The sequence below is a fragment of the Coloeus monedula genome (genome assembly GCF_965178545.1).
Source record: "Coloeus monedula genome assembly, chromosome: 3".
Lineage (NCBI taxonomy): Eukaryota > Metazoa > Chordata > Aves > Passeriformes > Corvidae > Coloeus > Coloeus monedula.
In genome coordinates this window covers 99765463-99784651 of record NC_138783.1, presented here as the reverse complement: position 1 = coordinate 99784651, position 19189 = coordinate 99765463, and the positions used below count along the sequence as shown (strand labels likewise).

Sequence of the window (19189 nt, the reverse complement as noted above, 5' to 3'; positions counted from 1 at the left end):
GGCTAAACTACTTAAGTAGATAGTACTTTTAAAACTTTACTATAAACCCATGAAAAAACACTGCAAGACTGGCCTCCACAAGAGAAATACTTACAATAAGCAATTAGACCAAAGGACTTAGTGAAGAATCAATCTATTTCAAGTAATATTTTTTATCATTTTTATCAAGACTTTTTTTCCAATTTCAACATTTATTTTTATGTACCCTTTTGTTCAGCTCTGAACATCTTCATTTATCTCACATGAAGTTCTGCATTCTTTCTTCTTCATGGCTTCAGTACACTGAACTTAAGACACAGGTATGCAAAGCTTTGGATATACTGACAGACCAGGCTGATAAGTGGAAATTTAAAGACTGTTTATACCTAGGTTTGAGAACGAGGGTGAAAACATCTAAAACAGTTTAATTGAACCACTACAATTTTGTGTTTATACAAGTATAGAACAGGGCTGACATTTAGCTTTATCTCTGCAAATAAATATAATAATCTTATGATAAAGTCTTATGTTTACCTAAACTTTCATTATCTGTGAACTACTCAACAGCGAGCAAATTAAGTCTTCCCAAAGATATTTCAGCTAGGAGGTAGTTTCACTTTGAAAACTTTAATCACAAAAGTAAATATAAAACCCAATAGATTTCTCTTTAATTACCTTTTCTTGGCCTCTTCATATTGCCAGTTCAGCCTTACTTTGTCTACAAGTCTTGTTTTGTCATCAAATCCAAACTTGCAGAGTTGAAGAGCAAGGAGAGAAGGAAAAAAAAAAAAAGGAAGAAACAAGTTAAAAACACTCTCATCACAATAAAGAAAGGGATAATTAGTCTTCCTTACTGGACTCACTAAAGAAACCTCTATGCTTTAAGTAATAACATAATAAAAAATCTATTGCTAAAAGTGGAGAAGATAAATAAGCCCTTTCAATAACTTATTAACCTGGAAATCAAGGGTTAGCAAATTGAATCACTGAGAAATGGTCCAAGCTTTTCAACTTTATCCAAGTCTAAAAGACAAAAGTGTTTTAATTGAAATATTTTGCTACTTGATACAGCTATTTTATGAATAGCTTTATTAGAAGCAATTCAGATTACATTCCCTGTACTGTGATGTGTTACCCAGCACGTACACCATCAGTGCATTTTAAATACTAGTACAAAAAAAACCACCTGATCCTTGAAGCAGCTGTAGAAAGCGCATTTATGTTGCAACTCCTAATGCATAGTGTTTCTACAGCAATTTCTATTTTAGGGCATTAGCACTTCCCTCCTCAGAAGTTCGTGTATGGTCTTATAGTTAACACCTAGGTTCCTATACAAGTGCATTGCTGCACCTCCGGAGTTCTCCTCTAGCTGCTGCTTCTTCTGTCTCCATCATCACACATGGGTAGAAACTCCACCTCTTTACTACTCACACGTCACTTACAACAGTTCAGTGAAACGATTCAGACAATTATGTAATTTTGTTTTCCTTACAAAAAGCCTATACCTGATAAAACAATTTCTACAGTGTACTTGTCTTGGACTGCGTACTGCAAATGGGAAAATGCTCCTCCATTCCTTTTGGTAATTAATTTCAGAATTCAATAATCCCATCCACCATCCATCTGAAAAATGACACCCCAAAGGCACCATCTGCCTAATACCCTGAAAGACAGCCTAGCATTAGCTCCATTTTCTCAGATTCTTAAGAGTCTATCTTCTCAAAAACAAGATTTCCTCTTCTGTAGGTACCCTCTAGGAGACATCCAATCTGACAACTAGCCGGCAGTGAAGGAAGATTGTAACAGAGGAGAAACGGGATGATACAGCCAATAATGAGATGATTTCTAACTAAATGTGAAGTAACATCTAAACTAACATACTAACGAACTACAAACAAGTTGCCTTCTTGCTTTGGTGTCAGTCATCCCCAGAGGCATATGTTTTATTACTGATTAACAACTGGGTTGCCATAGTACTAGTGCAAGCCAAATTTTTACTTACTATTATTTGGAGTACACAATTTCATTCAGATAGAACCATTTCCAAGGAATGCCAGTATGTTCTTCTCAAATATCATATTTAAAGGTATATTTTAGCACAAAGGTATAATAGACTACATCAGAAGTTTTGTTGATTATGAAAAATACTTTGAAAATAACAAATATGTTCCTTGTCTTAGACAGAAGAAAGGAGCAGAGATCTACTACACATCTTCAGTGTATATTAACAATGACTGTGAGCATGATAAAAACAGGATTACAAAAAAAATTTAAAAATACACAGCTATTACTACTACCACAATGCTAACATCTCATGCAAAATCATGTCTCTACTGCAACTTCAACCTGGCTAAAGCATTTTCTTCCTTCCTGCCTCATTACAAGTATCAGTAATTCAGAGCTGGGAATATGAAGAGAAGAGCTCCATGGACACCTAAGCAAGAGCCATTACTCCAGGATGAACCTGTAGTCACTGAAGTGGTAATGCAAGAAGTGCTCTGCTGGGCTGGCTGCGTCCAGGAGCTAATTTTACCTGGCACTGCCCACAAGCATGTTCCTGCATCCCTCTGCCATGCTCAAGCAGCAGAACCACCAAGCCCATAGCTCACACACGATGGAAACAAGCAAATGCAACTTCCTCACCACCAGTATTGCTTTAGATTTTTCCTTCCACTCCAGCCAACACCTCTTAAATTTAAAAAGTAGCACTGTATCGCTGTAGTTCAAAAGCGGCTAATTTTGTACAGCAAATGTTTCGCATAGGAACACTCGCATACCTCGCCAGTGATGTCAGTCTGAGAACAAGCATCACAGTGTTGTTGAGGTAAACAGGAGTCACTGAGTGAACTAGAATTGTGCTGGAGATCCTGCAGGGAATCCGTAATACAACAGCTATTCCTGAATCCATCTGTTAACTTCGCCAGGCTCTAAAGGAGAAGACATATTTTAAAAAATTAGAAAAAACTGGTTTTATAATACTTTTTTATAACAGAAAACAACTTTTAAAATTGTATTTAAGGAATACGACTGGCAGCCTGTCTATACAGAGCTATTTACAGAAAGCAAAATTCATTGTAGTGTTACTAGCATGCAAAAGGTTTGCTTTGGAATAAACCTCTCCTTTTAAAAGATGAATGTAACAGTAAACAGACTTAATACTAGTTGTTTTAGATCTATGAATGTTTTATCTTCTGTATGGCTTGCAGCTCTTTAAATCTAGCAGCTGTCAACTTCATGCTAGCTGATATGGAAGACAAATGTGATTCACCTGCCCTTTTGCCATGTTCTGCACAGGTTACATTCCTTAGTCACTACTGTTATCTCATCCAACTTGATGAATATCTTGTATTGATTGCACTTTCATGACAGCGGATATCACCCCTGTGCTCTCTTACCCAGGGTTCACATAGTTAAGAGATACTTTACACTTTGGGTTAAGCAAGGAACATTGCTGAAATGTCTAGACAATGACACAAACTGTCAGAATAAAGCAGAAACATCAGTCTTTGAGGGGAAAGGGGAATATGACAGAATCACACAAAACAACAAAAACAACTTTTCTGACAATAAAAGCTTGGTTGACAGGCTTTTAAAATGCCTTAAAAAGAACAAAATTGTTAGTATCACTTATTTTCTCATTGTGCATTCTCTCTTTTTCAAAAATTACAGATAATGTAGCATTAGTAACAAAATCACTGTGCCAGCTGTTACGTATGACAGAGACTCTAAGCATTACACATCAAACAAAAATTAAAAACATTCTGTCCTCTCACCACAGGATAAAGGACAATCTACAAATGTGGGGGAAAAAATTATCAGAAATTTGAAGAGCTATAGTAATTTATAAATCATAACATAATCAAACAATTTGGTTCTAAAAATGCACATAAAAAACTGCTTACTCTAGTGTCTGAACTACAGAATCAGGGACAACCCTGAAGCACTGCATTGGGAAAAGGCTGGTCCTCTGGAATTTCAGTGGCTCTGACCACTGGTGATTTACAACAAGCCAAGGTTACAGTTCATATCCAATTATCAGAAGATTTCTCAGTCTTCAAAGTGTAGTTTAAAAAGGATAACACAGCAATGCTGCTTTTTCTTACACCAAATTCAATTAGTAGAGTCCAGAAATGAGCCTGTGTAACAGCAACTGTTTGCTGCTGATAGGAAGAGCAAGGCCACCCTGAAGATGAACGCATCTGGTTTCAAAGCCTAGGAAGCATCCAGGATTATGGAACTGTAGTAGGCCTGAAACTAGCCAGAAAAAGCAGCTTTTTCTGATGGCCTCCATTTCCATCATACATGGTCCATCCCTTTGCTCTCATATACCAGCCCCTCCCTCAGGCCAGCCTCCACCAGAGATGAAAAAGAGGGAGAACTCCCAGCCTGGTAGAGAATGAGTGAACAAGTGGGCTCCCTAACCACAAGAGTGGGGGCCTGTGTTCCTCCCTGACAGCTCCTCAAACCACACTCTGTTTCTTTCCTATTAGGGAATGGCAAGGAGACACACAGGTACATGCCACATATCGGACAGCACATGCTGCTCCCTCTTCAGTCTCTGCCTGCTCTCTACAGGTCTGAGAGGGTCTGGGATTTCAAAAGCAGCATTGGCAGGGACAGAGGACAGTGCAGAGCAATGCCACATGTGCTGGCAGTGGGACAAGGCTACCAGCACTTGCCTCCAGAAGCTTAACTTGTCTTGGGTCCTCCAAAAAAGCCAATTCTTCTGCCACCTCCCAATTGACCTGAGCCATCTTAGTATGAAGGACAAACAACATTTTCTTCTCAGCCCTGAAACAGCAAATTCAAGTTCAAGTTACATTGCCAAGAGATCCCTAGCTAGTGTCCCTTTATCCTCCAAGACTTGTTGTGAAAGGAACTGCTCCACAACTTTGGGAAAAAAACCAACTTTTACTTTATGAAATCTGCAGACTCCTGTCTAACTCTCTTCTTCAAAACTCACTGGAAATCATCCAGTCCTGTCAAGACTCCTGCTGTATGGAGGATCAAGAAGGATCCCTAATGGGTTTGTAACATGGAAATAGTAACTTCAGATCATGGCCTCTTCCCAGTAAAGCATAGCCAGTCACACGAACAAAAACTCAGGATTCAGAAAGCCTGAGGTTTCTCCTAATAAGTTATGCTCCATCAGCCTTCTTTGGCTAACACATACTATGTTACAGGTACGTGCAGTACCACAGATCCTGATGCTAGAACTTAAATCTAAGCTTTTGCCAGTATTTCAGCTACTTTATGAACTCCTGGTATGCTCCTGATGCCCTCTAGCATTCTCCCTGGCAGGTAATGAAGGGCTACTTGGCTGCTGGCCAGGCTTCCTATCCAGGCACAACTGCTGAATCCTGGTCACTACTTTAAAATGAGAAAGCATTTGACAGGTGGCAATCACCAAGCAGCATCACTTTAACTTACATCTACATGCACAGGTGCCTATGCCCTAGAGAAAGCATAAATAGATTGAGTCCTTCCAGTTGGATGAGTGAAAACACAGGCACCAGTAACCCTAACATGGAAAGTTACAACCCGAGTTAGCACACTTTCAGATAGAAACAATTTACATAAACTGCTAGGAGTAATTTCCTCCTCAGCTACACAGAGGAATCCATCTTTCAGCTGGAGTTTAAGGATTGTTTATTGCAGTCCCACAGAAAACTGCCAAAGCAGCCTACTGTTAATGTGAAGTTCTAGGCACACCAGCCCAGACTCACCCAAAAAGAGAGAAATGAGCACTGTCATTTCACCATTATCTGTTCCATCTGATTTGGGAGTGCTCTGCACAATTTCAGTGCACTTCCCATCTAACCTATTGAGAAGAGAAGAGAAGAGAAGAGAAGAGAAGAGAAGAGAAGAGAAGAGACCTCACAAAAACCAAAGTCCAGTGCTCTCCAAGGACGACAACGTTTTAAAAGCATATGCACATGGGAACACAAACAAAACTATGAAAGCAATGGGTGAGGAGAGACAAACACACTGCTTTCAGGAACCTAACCACACACCTTTATTATTCAACCTTACATGAGAAATCTGCCCACTTTTTTGGAGCAGTGGCACTGCATATTTTGCTTTATTTGTAATCACAACATCCAATTTAAATCTGACTACCCTCTCCCACACAACTAAACCAATTATCATAATTCTACAACAGCTACAATTTTCCAAGCACCTACACAAGACTGAGTCACTTCTATGTTTAGCTCTGTTGCTTACATTGGCCATATTTAAATTAGAAAGTAGTAAGAAACTGTCTACTCCCTTTCTCTGAAATAAACCCCCATACTTTTTTACATTATACTTCTAACTCCTCTATTAACAAATTTCAAAATAAAGAAGATCTCATAAGAAAGTTTGTCTAAATGGCAATAGCTTTAAAATGTAGTGTTTTCAGGGACAAAAAAATTCCAATATTGATAGGAAAATAAAAATCAAATTCTAAACTCATTAGGAAGGTATTTAAAATAGACTTGCATTTATTTGACAAAGCTAACTAAATCCATGACAATAATCTTCACATAGTTATAAAAAGGCATAGCATAGATTACTTCGGTGACACTGAAAGTAATTTTTTTTTGGTCAAAATTAAAAAAGATAGCTGGATATTTTTGCAGAGCTCAATAAGCTGGCAAAAATACACGATTTTTACAACTCTAGACCTTGTAAACTATGGCATTTAATCCTATATAGCCATTTTAACAAAACCTGCAGAACTGTTTTGCATGCTACACTTGTGTGGAACAACTGTTCTCTAGATTCTCTTGACTACACGTAGTCTAATGTAGAATTATTGGATTCTATCGCAACAGATTGTCATTAATTAAAAAAACAATACTTCCTAGATTCATATTTCCTGTATATCACACAGAGCCATGAAGAAGGATGAAACACTTTCCATTTTTGCTTCTGTCTTGTGCAATCTCTACATTCTAGTCCTGCCAGCACTGCCCAATCCTTGATCCTAGAGTTCTAACTCCTGCAACACTGTACGTAAAGAAATTGCGAGCACACTTAAAGTTGGTTTACCAAAAATGATTTTCAAAGCATCTCAATGTTTACAGCTGTATTTACTGCCACTGAGGACTGTAAATGTAAGGAAAAGAGGTAAAACAGAACCTACTGGGGAAGTAAAAACAAGGCCAGTAGTTGAACTGCTCCAAGATCTCACACGTAAGTCGTTGTATTACCATTTGGTTTCCTAAAATGTGTGTTACTGCATCCATGAAGAACTGCCTTTCTAATCACTTCCTGCTAGCCAGGCATGTGGAAGACTGAGAATCACTTTAAAACTTGGCCAGCCCAAAATAACAAATATGTTAAAAGCTGCCAAGGCAGAAACTTTTCATAGTGACTTAAGTGTTCTGTCTACTTGAACAAGGATTTGTGGTCCATCAGATGATCTTTGTGTAATGCATTGGAGACTTAATAATTGCATGACTATGGAAATTCATTATATGTAAATTATAAGATCTCCATATCATTTAACAACTAAAAAGAAAAATTTAAAAAAACTGAAAAACACTACTGCAGAGAAAACTGAAAGAAAATATTTGTGTGGCAATGTTAATTTAGTATGGTACCACAACTTTAGGTAACAAACATGCCTTTTTCCAAACAAATGTTTGAAGACTGGGTGAAGAGAATTGTCCTTACCACCTCTCTGCATATGCAGCATATTTTAGCAAGTCTATAGTGAAGTCCCTGTGGTGGTAGAGGCTCACTGCTCTTTGATCAAGCTCCTATCATGTTAATAACACCGACAGGCAACTGAGAGCTCGAGGCAGGACACAGAAGCCATTCAAAAGTTAGACCACTACTCAGGCATGTATCTCCCCTCAATCCTCATGCTCTAATTCCTCAATAATTTCAAGCTTGCATATACATTGTATTAATCATACTCTTTGAGGGTTTTGTGAGAACATATGAAACTAACATGAGCCTTGATATGGGTACTTGAGAGTTTGGGGCAAAAAGTAACATCGTGACAGATCCAAAGGGAAAAACATGGTTGACAAAACTATTAACATTTTAGCACATGAACTCTCAATCCTACTTCATTATAGATAATACAAAGAGACATAAAATAAAAAGAAAAACAAATACCGCACATCACAAAGGCTTTTATTCATCCAGTGTAATTACTCCATAGCAGCTATCAACATATTTTTTACCTGCATAAGGTCCTGCCTTTCTTTTTCACCTGTGCATATAGCCTTCTTTATGGTTCGAAGCTCACTCATTATAGCTTGTGCTTCATCCAGTCTGTAATTTGTATGAGCATTTGACATCTTACGATCAATCCTGTTGAAAATATTAGGAAAAATTCAGGAATTTTCACATAATTAGAAAGCACAGACTTTTTAAGACCTCTTGTTTATTCATGTATGACTTCATTTCCAGGAATAAAATTACACTCTACTCAGAATTAACACAGCACTCAGTGCCAAGCCCACTCTAATGACAAAGCAAAGCAATTATCGACCGAGGTTCTGCAGAACTAACAAATTTCCTGGGTTTAATGTTCTAATGCAGAGCTTACTTATGAGTGATGTCTGTGGGGTATTTCATGCACCAAAAGTAAAATGAACCTAAAACTAACCTAGATGGTTGTAACTCAAAAGGTAACGATGAGCAGTCTAGTTGTCACATTTTTTCATGCAGCATTACACAGTGCAGTATCTCTTCCAGGCCTTCTACTTGATCCTGCTTTAGAAGTTTCTAACAAAGGCATTTGATTTTCTCAGGAAGAAATTTTTAATGCCTAAAATTTTATTGCAAATGCTTTCCTGCCATTTAGGCCTCTTTGAATATCTTTTCCATAAGTTATCTGTAAGACGTTACCATTCTGCACTGAAAAACATGATAGGGGAACATCCCAGAAGATTTTAAATCTTTAAGCAAGAAGCAAGGGCACGAGTCATGACATAAGACTGAAGTAATACTAATGTTTCCATCTTGACATATTAAAATCTCTCAAGTGGAACATCCACTGGCTGAGTTTTCAACCTTTTTTCCAACAATTCATAATAGTAAAGGACAACGTATCAGGATGCAGAAGACTAGTCCAGTGTATCATCTTGATAATTTGTTTTGATAAAGAGTAAGATGAAAGACTATAGTGAACTTACCAAAATAACTGTTTGGTCTTGGATTTACAACAAATGGCTAAGGGGTTTTAATACGTTATTTACAGTAATTGAAAACCATGCAAAGTTCCTGTTAAAATATGGAAAACTCAGTTTTCTTGTTAATCTAGCACAAAAAGTATGCATATAGAGAAAAGGTGGTAAGTGCAATGGTCATTAAGCCAATGCTAAGAACAAATACCTTCAGGAAAAGGCATATCAGGTTAACAGAATTAAAGATAAAAAACCACATTGTTCATCAGAAAAGACCTCAATCTAGAAAAAGATGTAGTAGGAGAGGCTATGCTGTATATATAGGAGAAGAATACCCAAACTCTATTTAAAATATTGAGACTAACTAAGAAGTTTCAATATAGATATTATATTAAACTAAGAGTGCCAACAACAGTCTCTCAGCATGTTCTGCCAGATGCACAAGCAGTGCAATTCCACTTACATCTGACTACTTGCTTTAAAATTAAAACATTAAAATGAAAAAATGGGTGAATGAAAATGCTGTGGTTTTATTGTATAGCTCACAATATTTAGGTAAAAAAACAGGTTGATTCCTACAGTTTTGATTTGTTTGTTTTTTTTCTGATAGTTCCTAGTTTTGGAGACAACACAAAATAAGTCTGAATCTCAGGATTTTTACTTCAACACAAATTTCCCCAAATTACATAACAAAACATATAATCTTTTATGAATACTAATTCAAGAACAAGAAAGGACTTAAATGTCATGTGTATTAAATCTGGGGGTTTGTTTGTTTTTGTTTTCAAGATGTTTCCTCTAGTCTTCACTATTTTTAGTTAAAATCCTGAACAGATAAAACCATGGTAAAACAACTAATCCAATTCATTAAAAGTCCTGTTAAAAAGATAACACATTTATATCTGAAGTTAACTGTGATATTAAGAACTATGTTCAAATATTAGACACAAAAATGCCTTCTACACAACTGCTCATTATACTGTTTGCCAGGACTAAGGTGGCATTTCAGGAAAAGGAAATTATTTAATTTCAACCAGATTTCTGTCCAGCTATCCACATATTCATGTTCCTGGATGCCACTTTGGAGCCCAGCTTATGAACTGATATTTGTTTAAGGAAAGAATCAGAGAAGTTTCTACTGCCAAAAATATTTAGGCTTAAATCAGTATTGCTGTCAACCCAAACTGACTAACATAGCTTACCAAATTACTTGTTACTTATTGTTTGTTAATTTTTCCTTTTTTTCATAAAGATCTATTTCTGAAAGCCATAGAGTTAACAGGAATCTTCCATTTTATTAATGGAAAATAACATGATACAAATATAGATCGGACCTCTGTATGAATAGCAAGAATATTCAGCTAATATACAAGACTGTGAAGATAAGATGATGTTTCTAGGATACACAGACTATTAATATGCTTGTCATAGTTTCAGTCCTATAGGGCAGATTCTGCGTTCCTCCATTTTCCTCCACATGCTCTCAAATGCACAAGACTCTCCCATTTTCACCAAAGCACAGGCCTGTACTTGAGCAAAAATCTAATTTTAAAGCTTTTGTCAGGTCTCCTAACCTCTAAATTAGTCTGTAGCTACAAATTGTTTAGCCAGTCCTAATTCTCTGTCACTCCCAACTTCTCACAGCATTCACTCTGCTCTCACGGCCAACTGGCCAAGTTTTCATTTCCTTTGCTGCTAAACGCCTTCTTCCTCCAAAATTCCTGCCGGGGAGCACTAGGGTCATTGAAAACACAGGGGAGAAGGAACTGCTCCTCCTTCTCGGTCCCTGCTGTCAGGCCAGAGGAAGGAATTTGTTCCAGAAAAGGCTCATATTTAACCCTGTAAGTCCAGACCGTGACGGGATCAGACACACCTTGGAGCAAAGGTGCTGGTGGAGGCTGAGGTGCACCATCCTGCAAGGTGGGGATCTTTGCAGGCTTTAAACAGTGAGCTCTACAAAGTCTCACTGGGCAAACACAGACCCATGTCCAAAGCTTTATCACACACAACATTGCCAAATTTAGATGAAACTGTAGAAAGTACCGTCCCGATAAAAAGCTGCAGCTCTAAGGAGATTGGAATTCTGACAGTATTGAAGTTGTAGAGGTATCAAAACCCCCCTCCAATTGTGTCTCCCCTCATAAAACCCTACTTCTATAGTTATTTTGTAGTTTTGTTTTCTTTTCATTCTCCTCAAAGATGGCTAAGCCATTTTGCTAAAATTAAAAAGAACAGAAAACAAAACACAGTCCAAGGCAGACACTGTACATGGAAAATGTCAATGTAAGAGACTTGCATTTAACAAAGGCATTTGAATCAGACAGTAACATAAAATGATGGAAATACTGAGCAAACCAATTGCCCTCCCCATAAAAGCTGTCTCTTCTCTGAAAGCTATACCCAGGAAAGGCTGCACAGAGAGTCACCTGGCAGCAAGTTCCAGTTTCTGCACATTATGCTATTCTGGTAAGACTTTCAAAGCAAACATTCAGCCAAATGTAAAGCCCAAAGTTTGATGGCTCCTAATGTTGTTCTTGGCTTACACTTGAAATAAAGTGATGTACCTGCCTTTAAAAAAATCTGAACAGGATGCATGCCATTTGCAGTTTGGCAGTTACTTGAAGCTTTGACTTAGCACAAGAAGGAAGAAGAATGACGCAAACCAAAAATTTAGAAAATGTAACAGAAGTCAGAAATGTCTCAAGTGCAATAAACTTTTAGGGGGAAGGGGGGGAAGGGGGGAAACCCCAGCATTTTTGTGTTAAAGAAGGAGTAATGGATGTCTTTATAGACAATATACTTACTTTGAGGATCTGGGAAAACTAACCTCCTTCAGCCTTGGTACTCGACTTGAGTGACCCTTCTCTCCCAACAAATACAGGAGGTAGGGGAGAGACTGCACAGGGACAGCCTAGAGCACAGTTAGGCTTTCAGGCTAATTTGTCTACTGACGACACAAGGAGGTGAGAGAAGCTCCTCTCTTCAGTTGTTAGTCTAAGTACTCTCTAAATTGGCTCACTTCCTCCTAGAAGCAAAATACTCCAAAAAAACCCCGCATGTATCTCACCAGAAGGGCAAAAAACCCCCAACACTTAAAACACAAAACAAAACCAAAACCACAAGTCTCTTTCACAAGTGAAGAAGTCACTGCAGAGAGCAGAGGTCAGCTCCAGGTAACACAGGCAAAAGGTTCACCCCTGTTGCTATGACCCAGCCCTCTGCAGGGCTGGGGCAGCGAGATGCCAATCAATCCCAAGATACCTCCCCGTGTTCGGGAAATTTCTCGGATACTCGGTTGTTCTTGGGTTCTTTGTTAGAACTCCCACCTCTCAGTTTTTCCTCATTGGTTCTTGTTGAATTGTATCCTCCCCCTGCCTTGTAACTCATTGGTTGCTTTCCCCTTTCCCCGCAGTTTTCAAACCCTCTATAAAATTGAGGGAAAAGCCTCTCAGCGGGATCCCAGATTAAGATCATTGCCATGTTCTGGTTGCAGAACTTCTGACAATAGCCCTGTTAGAAGCCAGACCAGAACGGCCTGTCTCTACCTCCGAACTAACGTGGGCCTGTATCATCGGCTCCTGCCGCGTCTCCTCTGTAAAGAAGCCAGCGAGCTCAGCCAGCAGCGCCTTTCCTGATGCACAGAGGTGCCTCAGCCGGGCTCGCTCTGACCGAGGGCACGCAGAGCTCGAGCCTCGAGCACTGAACCGCGTTACTGCCCAGCTCCAGCAGGCAACAGCAAGTGCCACCCAGTGCGGGACACGGGGTGACTGCAGCAACAGCGGCACTGAGCAGCACTGAAGCACCGAGCTGTCGTGCTTGAACTCTTACACTACATGAATGGAGTTACCACTGACTAATCAGACATGCTTTAAAATAATTCCTCTCTTGAATGTCTCTCCTATAACCCCATCCTGGAGCATGGGCAACTTCACTTGGGCTATAATCCAAGACTAACATTTGTATTCTTAATCATTTGCAGACTTTACTTTTCAGAAAGTTGCACTACTTTGCTGGACTATCTTAAGTGAATTATACTAATTAAAACAATCTTGAGTTTCAAATGGCCTTCAAATATTTTCATCATCCTAGTCAAGTGGTTAGTCCTTTTATAAAATAATTGAACCTATACCCTTAAAATAACCCAATAACCAGAAGAAGGAAAACAAATAAAGAAAGTAGAAAAGGCATAGCAATTCTTACTCAGAGAAAATACGACTAAGAATCAAAAGACAAAGTTGCTTTTGTTCTGTTACTGTTTACATACCTAGGCCACCATACTGAGAAGCTGACTATATTTAAAATATTATTTAGTATATTGAAACTGCAAGTATTTTTGAGTGCTTAATTTTACTAATTTTCAGTTAATATCATACATTACCAATTCCCCCAACTACCTCTAAATGCTTCAATAAAAATACATTTATGCCTGAAAACAATTACATTGTATCTGCCCATGAAGAATGTTGGTATTTTGGTTGAACAAGTTTTCTTCCATGAAACTTTTTAAATGCATTATAAAACAAAAGAGCCTTGTTTATTTAAAAAAAAAAATAGAAAATTTTGTTATTAGAAAAACCAACCAAACATACCAAAAATATTAAGTGCATGGATTACCCCTTTTTTAAAAGTTAAATCTGAGAATCTTCCTTTATCTTGTTTTGTTATTGTACTACCAATCAAAATTGGAAAATAAGTACCCTAACTGCTCCAGGATCCCTGGAATTTCACCAGAATTCCTGAAGTGAAAGCTCATGCTTTGCAGCACCAACGCAATAAATCCAAAGCTGCAAAATATTCCTGCACCTGCTGTACTTAAGTTGCAAAATGCATTAGACATGCAACAGTTCCAATATTTGCAGGAAGCTCCTGCATTAGACAGTTTGTTCACATGCATGCTGGAAAAAAGGTCAAGGTTTCTAAATGCACAGCCACATATCCAAGGCAGATCCAAGGGCTGTTCAAGCTCTTGGTCTAGCTGCTGGCCTTGCTGAAGAAATCTGGAAGCCACAACAACCTGTGTTTACCTGCCATCTTTTTCATGGCCTGACAACCTCTCTCCCTATCCCACTGGGCATCCCGTGTGTATGAGCTATGTGTGTAGGTGACTAAGCAGCACACAGATGGAAGTCACGCAGTTCCCATCAGATGGCCTGCAGGAAGAGTGGCAGGGAGAAGGTCACCACAACATTTCACAACCTTTGACACCACTGAGCACACAGGAAACAGAGCAGGGCTGCCTAGTAGTCCTGGGAGCAGTGGCAAATTGCCCTGAGATTCCTTTCCTTACTGGAAGGAGACAGAGAGTCACATTTATATGCAGTCATTTTGCACACATGCAACAAAATCCAAGGTCTCACAGACCACTAGATTTACAGTACAAGCACAAATCAGCCATACAGTGCAGAATGAGATGGCCTAGTCATCAGGTAACAGGGAGAAGCAGTGTTGAGGTGTAGAGATTTCCCCCTAAGGAAAATTCTATGCCCAGCTGGAAAGCTTTGGTACTGCCACAGGGAAACTACTCTACAGTATGGTGCTTTGGGCTGTGCTCCAGGCAGTAGGTATCTCGAAAAAATATCTGGGAAATATTTTTTAAAAATCTAATTCCACTTCAAGCAATATCTTAAGGAAGAGTCAAAGAACAGGGCCTATAAAACTGTTCTTGCATGTGAACCTATGAAATCACAACTCCAACCAATTCTGTCCAACCCTTCTTCCATCATTTCACATTGTTCTCACCCTGCATCACTATCACAGCAGAAAGTCTGAAGCAGAGCATTTAGCATTTAATTTTTAACATCACTTTTCTATGAAATTCATTCCAAGGCAAATTAAAAAAACAAAACCACAAAACCCCAAAAAAAGATCCTCCCACAAACTTTTAACTTACTCTTGCAGAGTTTCCACTCCTTTTTCTTTATATTGCAACTCCTGCTTCATCTGTGCCAATTCTCGTTTCAGCCTAGAAAGCTGAATAATATAAAATAATTAAAAGTAATAATAAGTAACAGTAGTTTCCACAATAAAAATAATTGGTTTTTAAATACAAAATCTTAAGCTACTTTAAAGAGCTGGAAGTGATCATTTAAGCTCTCTTTTTTTTGCTTTAAAATTTTGCATTAAAATAACAGAAGACTTTCTCAAATGTCATAAGACCAAATCAAAGCACTCAATACTTTCAAAGTATCAATTTCCTCATCTATTCTATCAGGTTTCTTTCTCCAATAGCTTATGCTAACAGCTAGCAAGTTTAATTTTAATAATTTTAATAAATTTTCTTCTCCCTTCATAGCAAAGACACCTCTCAATTGTCTTCAATTCTTTAGTCAACTTTAAAAAAGACGGAACATTCAATGTGTTAATTTTTCAATCCAGGAAAACAAAATTACTGGCAGCAGAACTGGCCTCTCTCCCTGAAATGGTAGCCTGGCTTTCTACAGTTATTTTCATATTAACCTGCCCTCTCAATCCCCTTGTCAATTACCTGGACCAAACTAATGAGCGTAAATCGAAAGTGACACAGCAAAGATGTCTCCAAAACCCTATTTTTGTGGTTTTATGGAAACAGTTACCTGAATAGGTTGTGCAGACCATGGAAGAGCCAAGAATGATCTGAAAAGAGAGCTTCTTCCCCTCCAAAGCTGACAGATAACTGAAGGCAACAGAGGAGGAGCATGCAAGGGACTGCAGATAAACGGGGGGTAATAGGGGTGTTTCAGTGTGTGGTAGTGAGGCTAAGACTGAACTGAGAGCCCAAAGAGGGGCAGGGATGGAAGAAAAAAGCTCTTTCTTCTTAAGCTACCAAACTGAGAATATTTTCTAGAATTTACACAGAGTGCTCTTGATTTTCAAATGTACATCAATAAACGACAAAATCATTACAAAACAAATTTTTAAAAAAGAGAGTAAAAAAATTAATTTTTCTTCAGTTCTATTCCAAGAGCAAGGAGCTTTGCAGCAGTACCAAGATGCAAACCAGGACTGTCAAGAGTCCCACCATCCTGCACGGCTCTCTCCATTTCCTCAAAATTCATGGCACCAGCCCCTAAACACTCCTATACCCTCACCAGCTCCTTTAATGTGGTGGAACTTTAACACTCACCAAAAGTAAAATGAAAAAATGCATCACTAATATAATGTACACAGAAACTTTATAGTGCCTATTTCACTCTATTTCCTGAAACAATTCAATGCCTATGCACACAGTCACTTGAACATATTATCCTACGCATGTAGTAGGTAATTTTGTTTTAAGATGGAGGAAGAGAAGAAAATAGTCATAAGTGAAATCCTTGTTTATTTTCTTTAAATATTATTTAAATAAATAAGGCTTATTTTCTTATTCAGAATATGCTGACATTTAGAGTATGTAAATCAGGCAAACACTAGTCAGCATGTAATAAATACATACAGATAGAATAAATACCTTTGAAGGGTGGTAAACAGGATTTATTTTCAGAGGCACTCATGTGAAAAGTGGTCACTACAACAAAAACTGAACACTATCCTGCAAGGATAAGTATTTTTTATTTATTTTGTGAGCTGAGTGCCTAGAATGCTAAATCCCATTTTATCCATTAAGAAAAAAGAAATGTACAGTTTTTTAACCAGCTCTAGAGTGTCATATTATAAACTGCTTTTTATAATTGCTTATAATCAATTTGCTTGAAAACAACATGAAGACTTCTTCTCTGTGCTAAAGCATTGTGTGAGAAATTCAAGTAGTCAACTATTCTTGCTTCAACAAAAATAGTATCAAAACCATTAGTCTAGTTTTTTTAAAAATATATAAATATGGAACATTTTTGTTACAGAACTGCCTATCATTGTCAGAATACTTGAACTTCCCTCTCCTCATAAAGGAACTCTGGCCAATCAGCTGAAAAATTCTATTCGGTGAATAGGTCTACTGAATTGTGAAGAGATTTCCAAATAAGTGGCTAAATCTACAGTTCAGCAGAACCTCACTGAAAGTGGGTAAATAGTATGAAGACAGTGGAAAGAATCTGAAAATTTCAGATTCTTTCAGTTTCAGAACTGAAAGAATCTGGCTGCAGAGCAATTACTACATGTGGCAGTTCGTAGAGAGAAAGCAATTTCTGAAAGCCTGGCTGAGCTTGCCTCCAACATTTGTGACAAAAATGTTTGCACTTGTAACATGGAAAAAGCATCACTTCACAAGTCACCGAAATGCAGTTAATATAGAGCCATTCTAATAGAGCAACAGGTTAGAATGAAAAACCACTTTTTAATACTGTATTTCTATAAACGCATGCAACATTCAGTGTAAATGCTAAAGTAAAACACACCCTCCCTCCCTTCCCCATGCCTAATTCATATTTTTACAAAATGAAAAAAGATTACTCACTCGGTCACGACGGCTGGCTATTTCTGCTTTAATCTGATATGGGTCATACTTGGTATTAGCTGAAAATCCAGAGAATGCTAAACAAATGGAAAACAGTATTTTACTTTTTTCCCCCCCCTTCTTTAACACAATTGTTAAGATGTGGCACTATTTAATAAACCGCTGTATTAGTTCTTTCCTACAAGTCACCAGAGTCTAAAATAATTCTCTGTGCTGAAGTACAACTGAAGATTTCTATTCGGCCCACCTGAAACTTTTTTTTTGTGTCCTGAACACCACCAAAAATTGCATATTAGCAGCACCACATATTTCCTAAAAGCAACTAGCTTCTATGATGGCAGCATCTACTGATACAAGCAATTAATGTAGTATTAACTAGTTGCTAGTTGTTTCCTAGGTACGCTGAATTAACAGTATGATAGAGACTAAAGTTAAAAAAAAATTATTGTCAGAACAAAACTATATCAGCTAGGGAGAGAAGTTGCCTCTTAAAGCAACAGTGCAGGGAACTGACTTACAAATCAGCCCTGGGAAGTGAGCTCTTAACACAGGGTATCTACAGGCAGGCAGTGATTTCAAGCTGTGGCATTACAAGCTAAAGCCTACACAGATGAAGGAAAGGTCCTAGAGGATAGACTGAGCAAGAGCAACCATGATTTACAGAGTGAGCCACTCTGAAAAATGCCTGGTATGTGAATGGATGGGGTTGTGCTGTCAGACCTTCCATCCTTTTGCAAAGCTGAAGGCTGCTGCACTGAAACCCATATCCATGTCTGGGGCCACACTGAGTCTTTCAACTCGTGAAAGAATACTGCAATGCCAAGGTGATATCAAGCGCGCAGGAACTTGCCAAAATGAGTAGTCATGCCTAGACTAATTCTCTAAATCCAGGATTTTCTATGGATTTTTTTTTTTTTGTAAAAACAGTGCTGACCACAACTGAGTCACAAAACTGCTGCACGGGCACCTCCCTGCCAACCCACAATCACTGAGCTCACACCACCTCCCACTCGTAAGCACACGACACTGAGTCAATGGCAGCACCCACAAGCAAAGTGGAGGAAAACACTCAATGAAGTTTTACTTCTTTTAATGCAACAACTTCAAACAAGTGGTGGTGGAGGCAAAGATATTCGCAATAAAAGCATCCAACTTTGGTCATGTAATTGCGCTTGAATTAGAAGTCTAATATTTCTGTACAATAAAAGAAGAAGCAAGCATCCCACAGTGGAGTGGAGGTGTCAAATTAAGAAAAACAAGTGGAGAAGAAGCTTTGGGTAATCTTGAGTTGACAACATGATTAATTCCCAAAGGGATGTTTAAAAAAAAAACCTGACTGATCAGCCCATCCCATTTTCTCAAAACAGATGCATATGACTTTAAAACAATATAAAATATATTAACACATCTGTAGAAAATGAAAATATTTTTCCACCTCAAAATAAGTAAATGGTTTTATTTAATTGCTCTTACAGATTGTCATTATTAACTCCAGATATACCTACAAGACCCCAAACCATCAGAAGATTGAGAAGCATAAGTAAATTGACTTAGCATTTGCTTTCATTACAGTTAACCTACAATTTTGTCATTTTCAGTCATATTTTGTTGCTGTTTCAAATAACGTGTTTTTCTAAGAGCTTCAAAAATATGTAAAAGGTTATATTTTTCTAGTATATTTTCACCTTCAAGAAACTTACTTTCTGTATGTTCA

The 19189-nt window shown here is 38.0% G+C and overlaps 1 protein-coding gene across 3 annotated transcripts in view; it reads right to left on the bottom strand.

The window, feature by feature from the left end:
* The window catches only part of WWC3 (WWC family member 3), a 100625-nt gene that overhangs the window by 36859 nt on the left and 44577 nt on the right, over positions 1-19189 (bottom strand). For all 3 annotated transcript variants that reach the window (XM_082277694.1, XM_082277692.1, XM_082277693.1), the window contains exons 4-8: positions 17476-17552; positions 14998-15077; positions 8160-8289; positions 2757-2906; positions 655-728 (exon numbers count right to left, since the gene is read on the bottom strand). In XM_082277694.1, coding sequence (XP_082133820.1) covers positions 655-728; positions 2757-2906; positions 8160-8289; positions 14998-15077; positions 17476-17552 — 511 coding nt within the window. The remainder of the gene's footprint in view (positions 1-654; positions 729-2756; positions 2907-8159; positions 8290-14997; positions 15078-17475; positions 17553-19189) is intronic.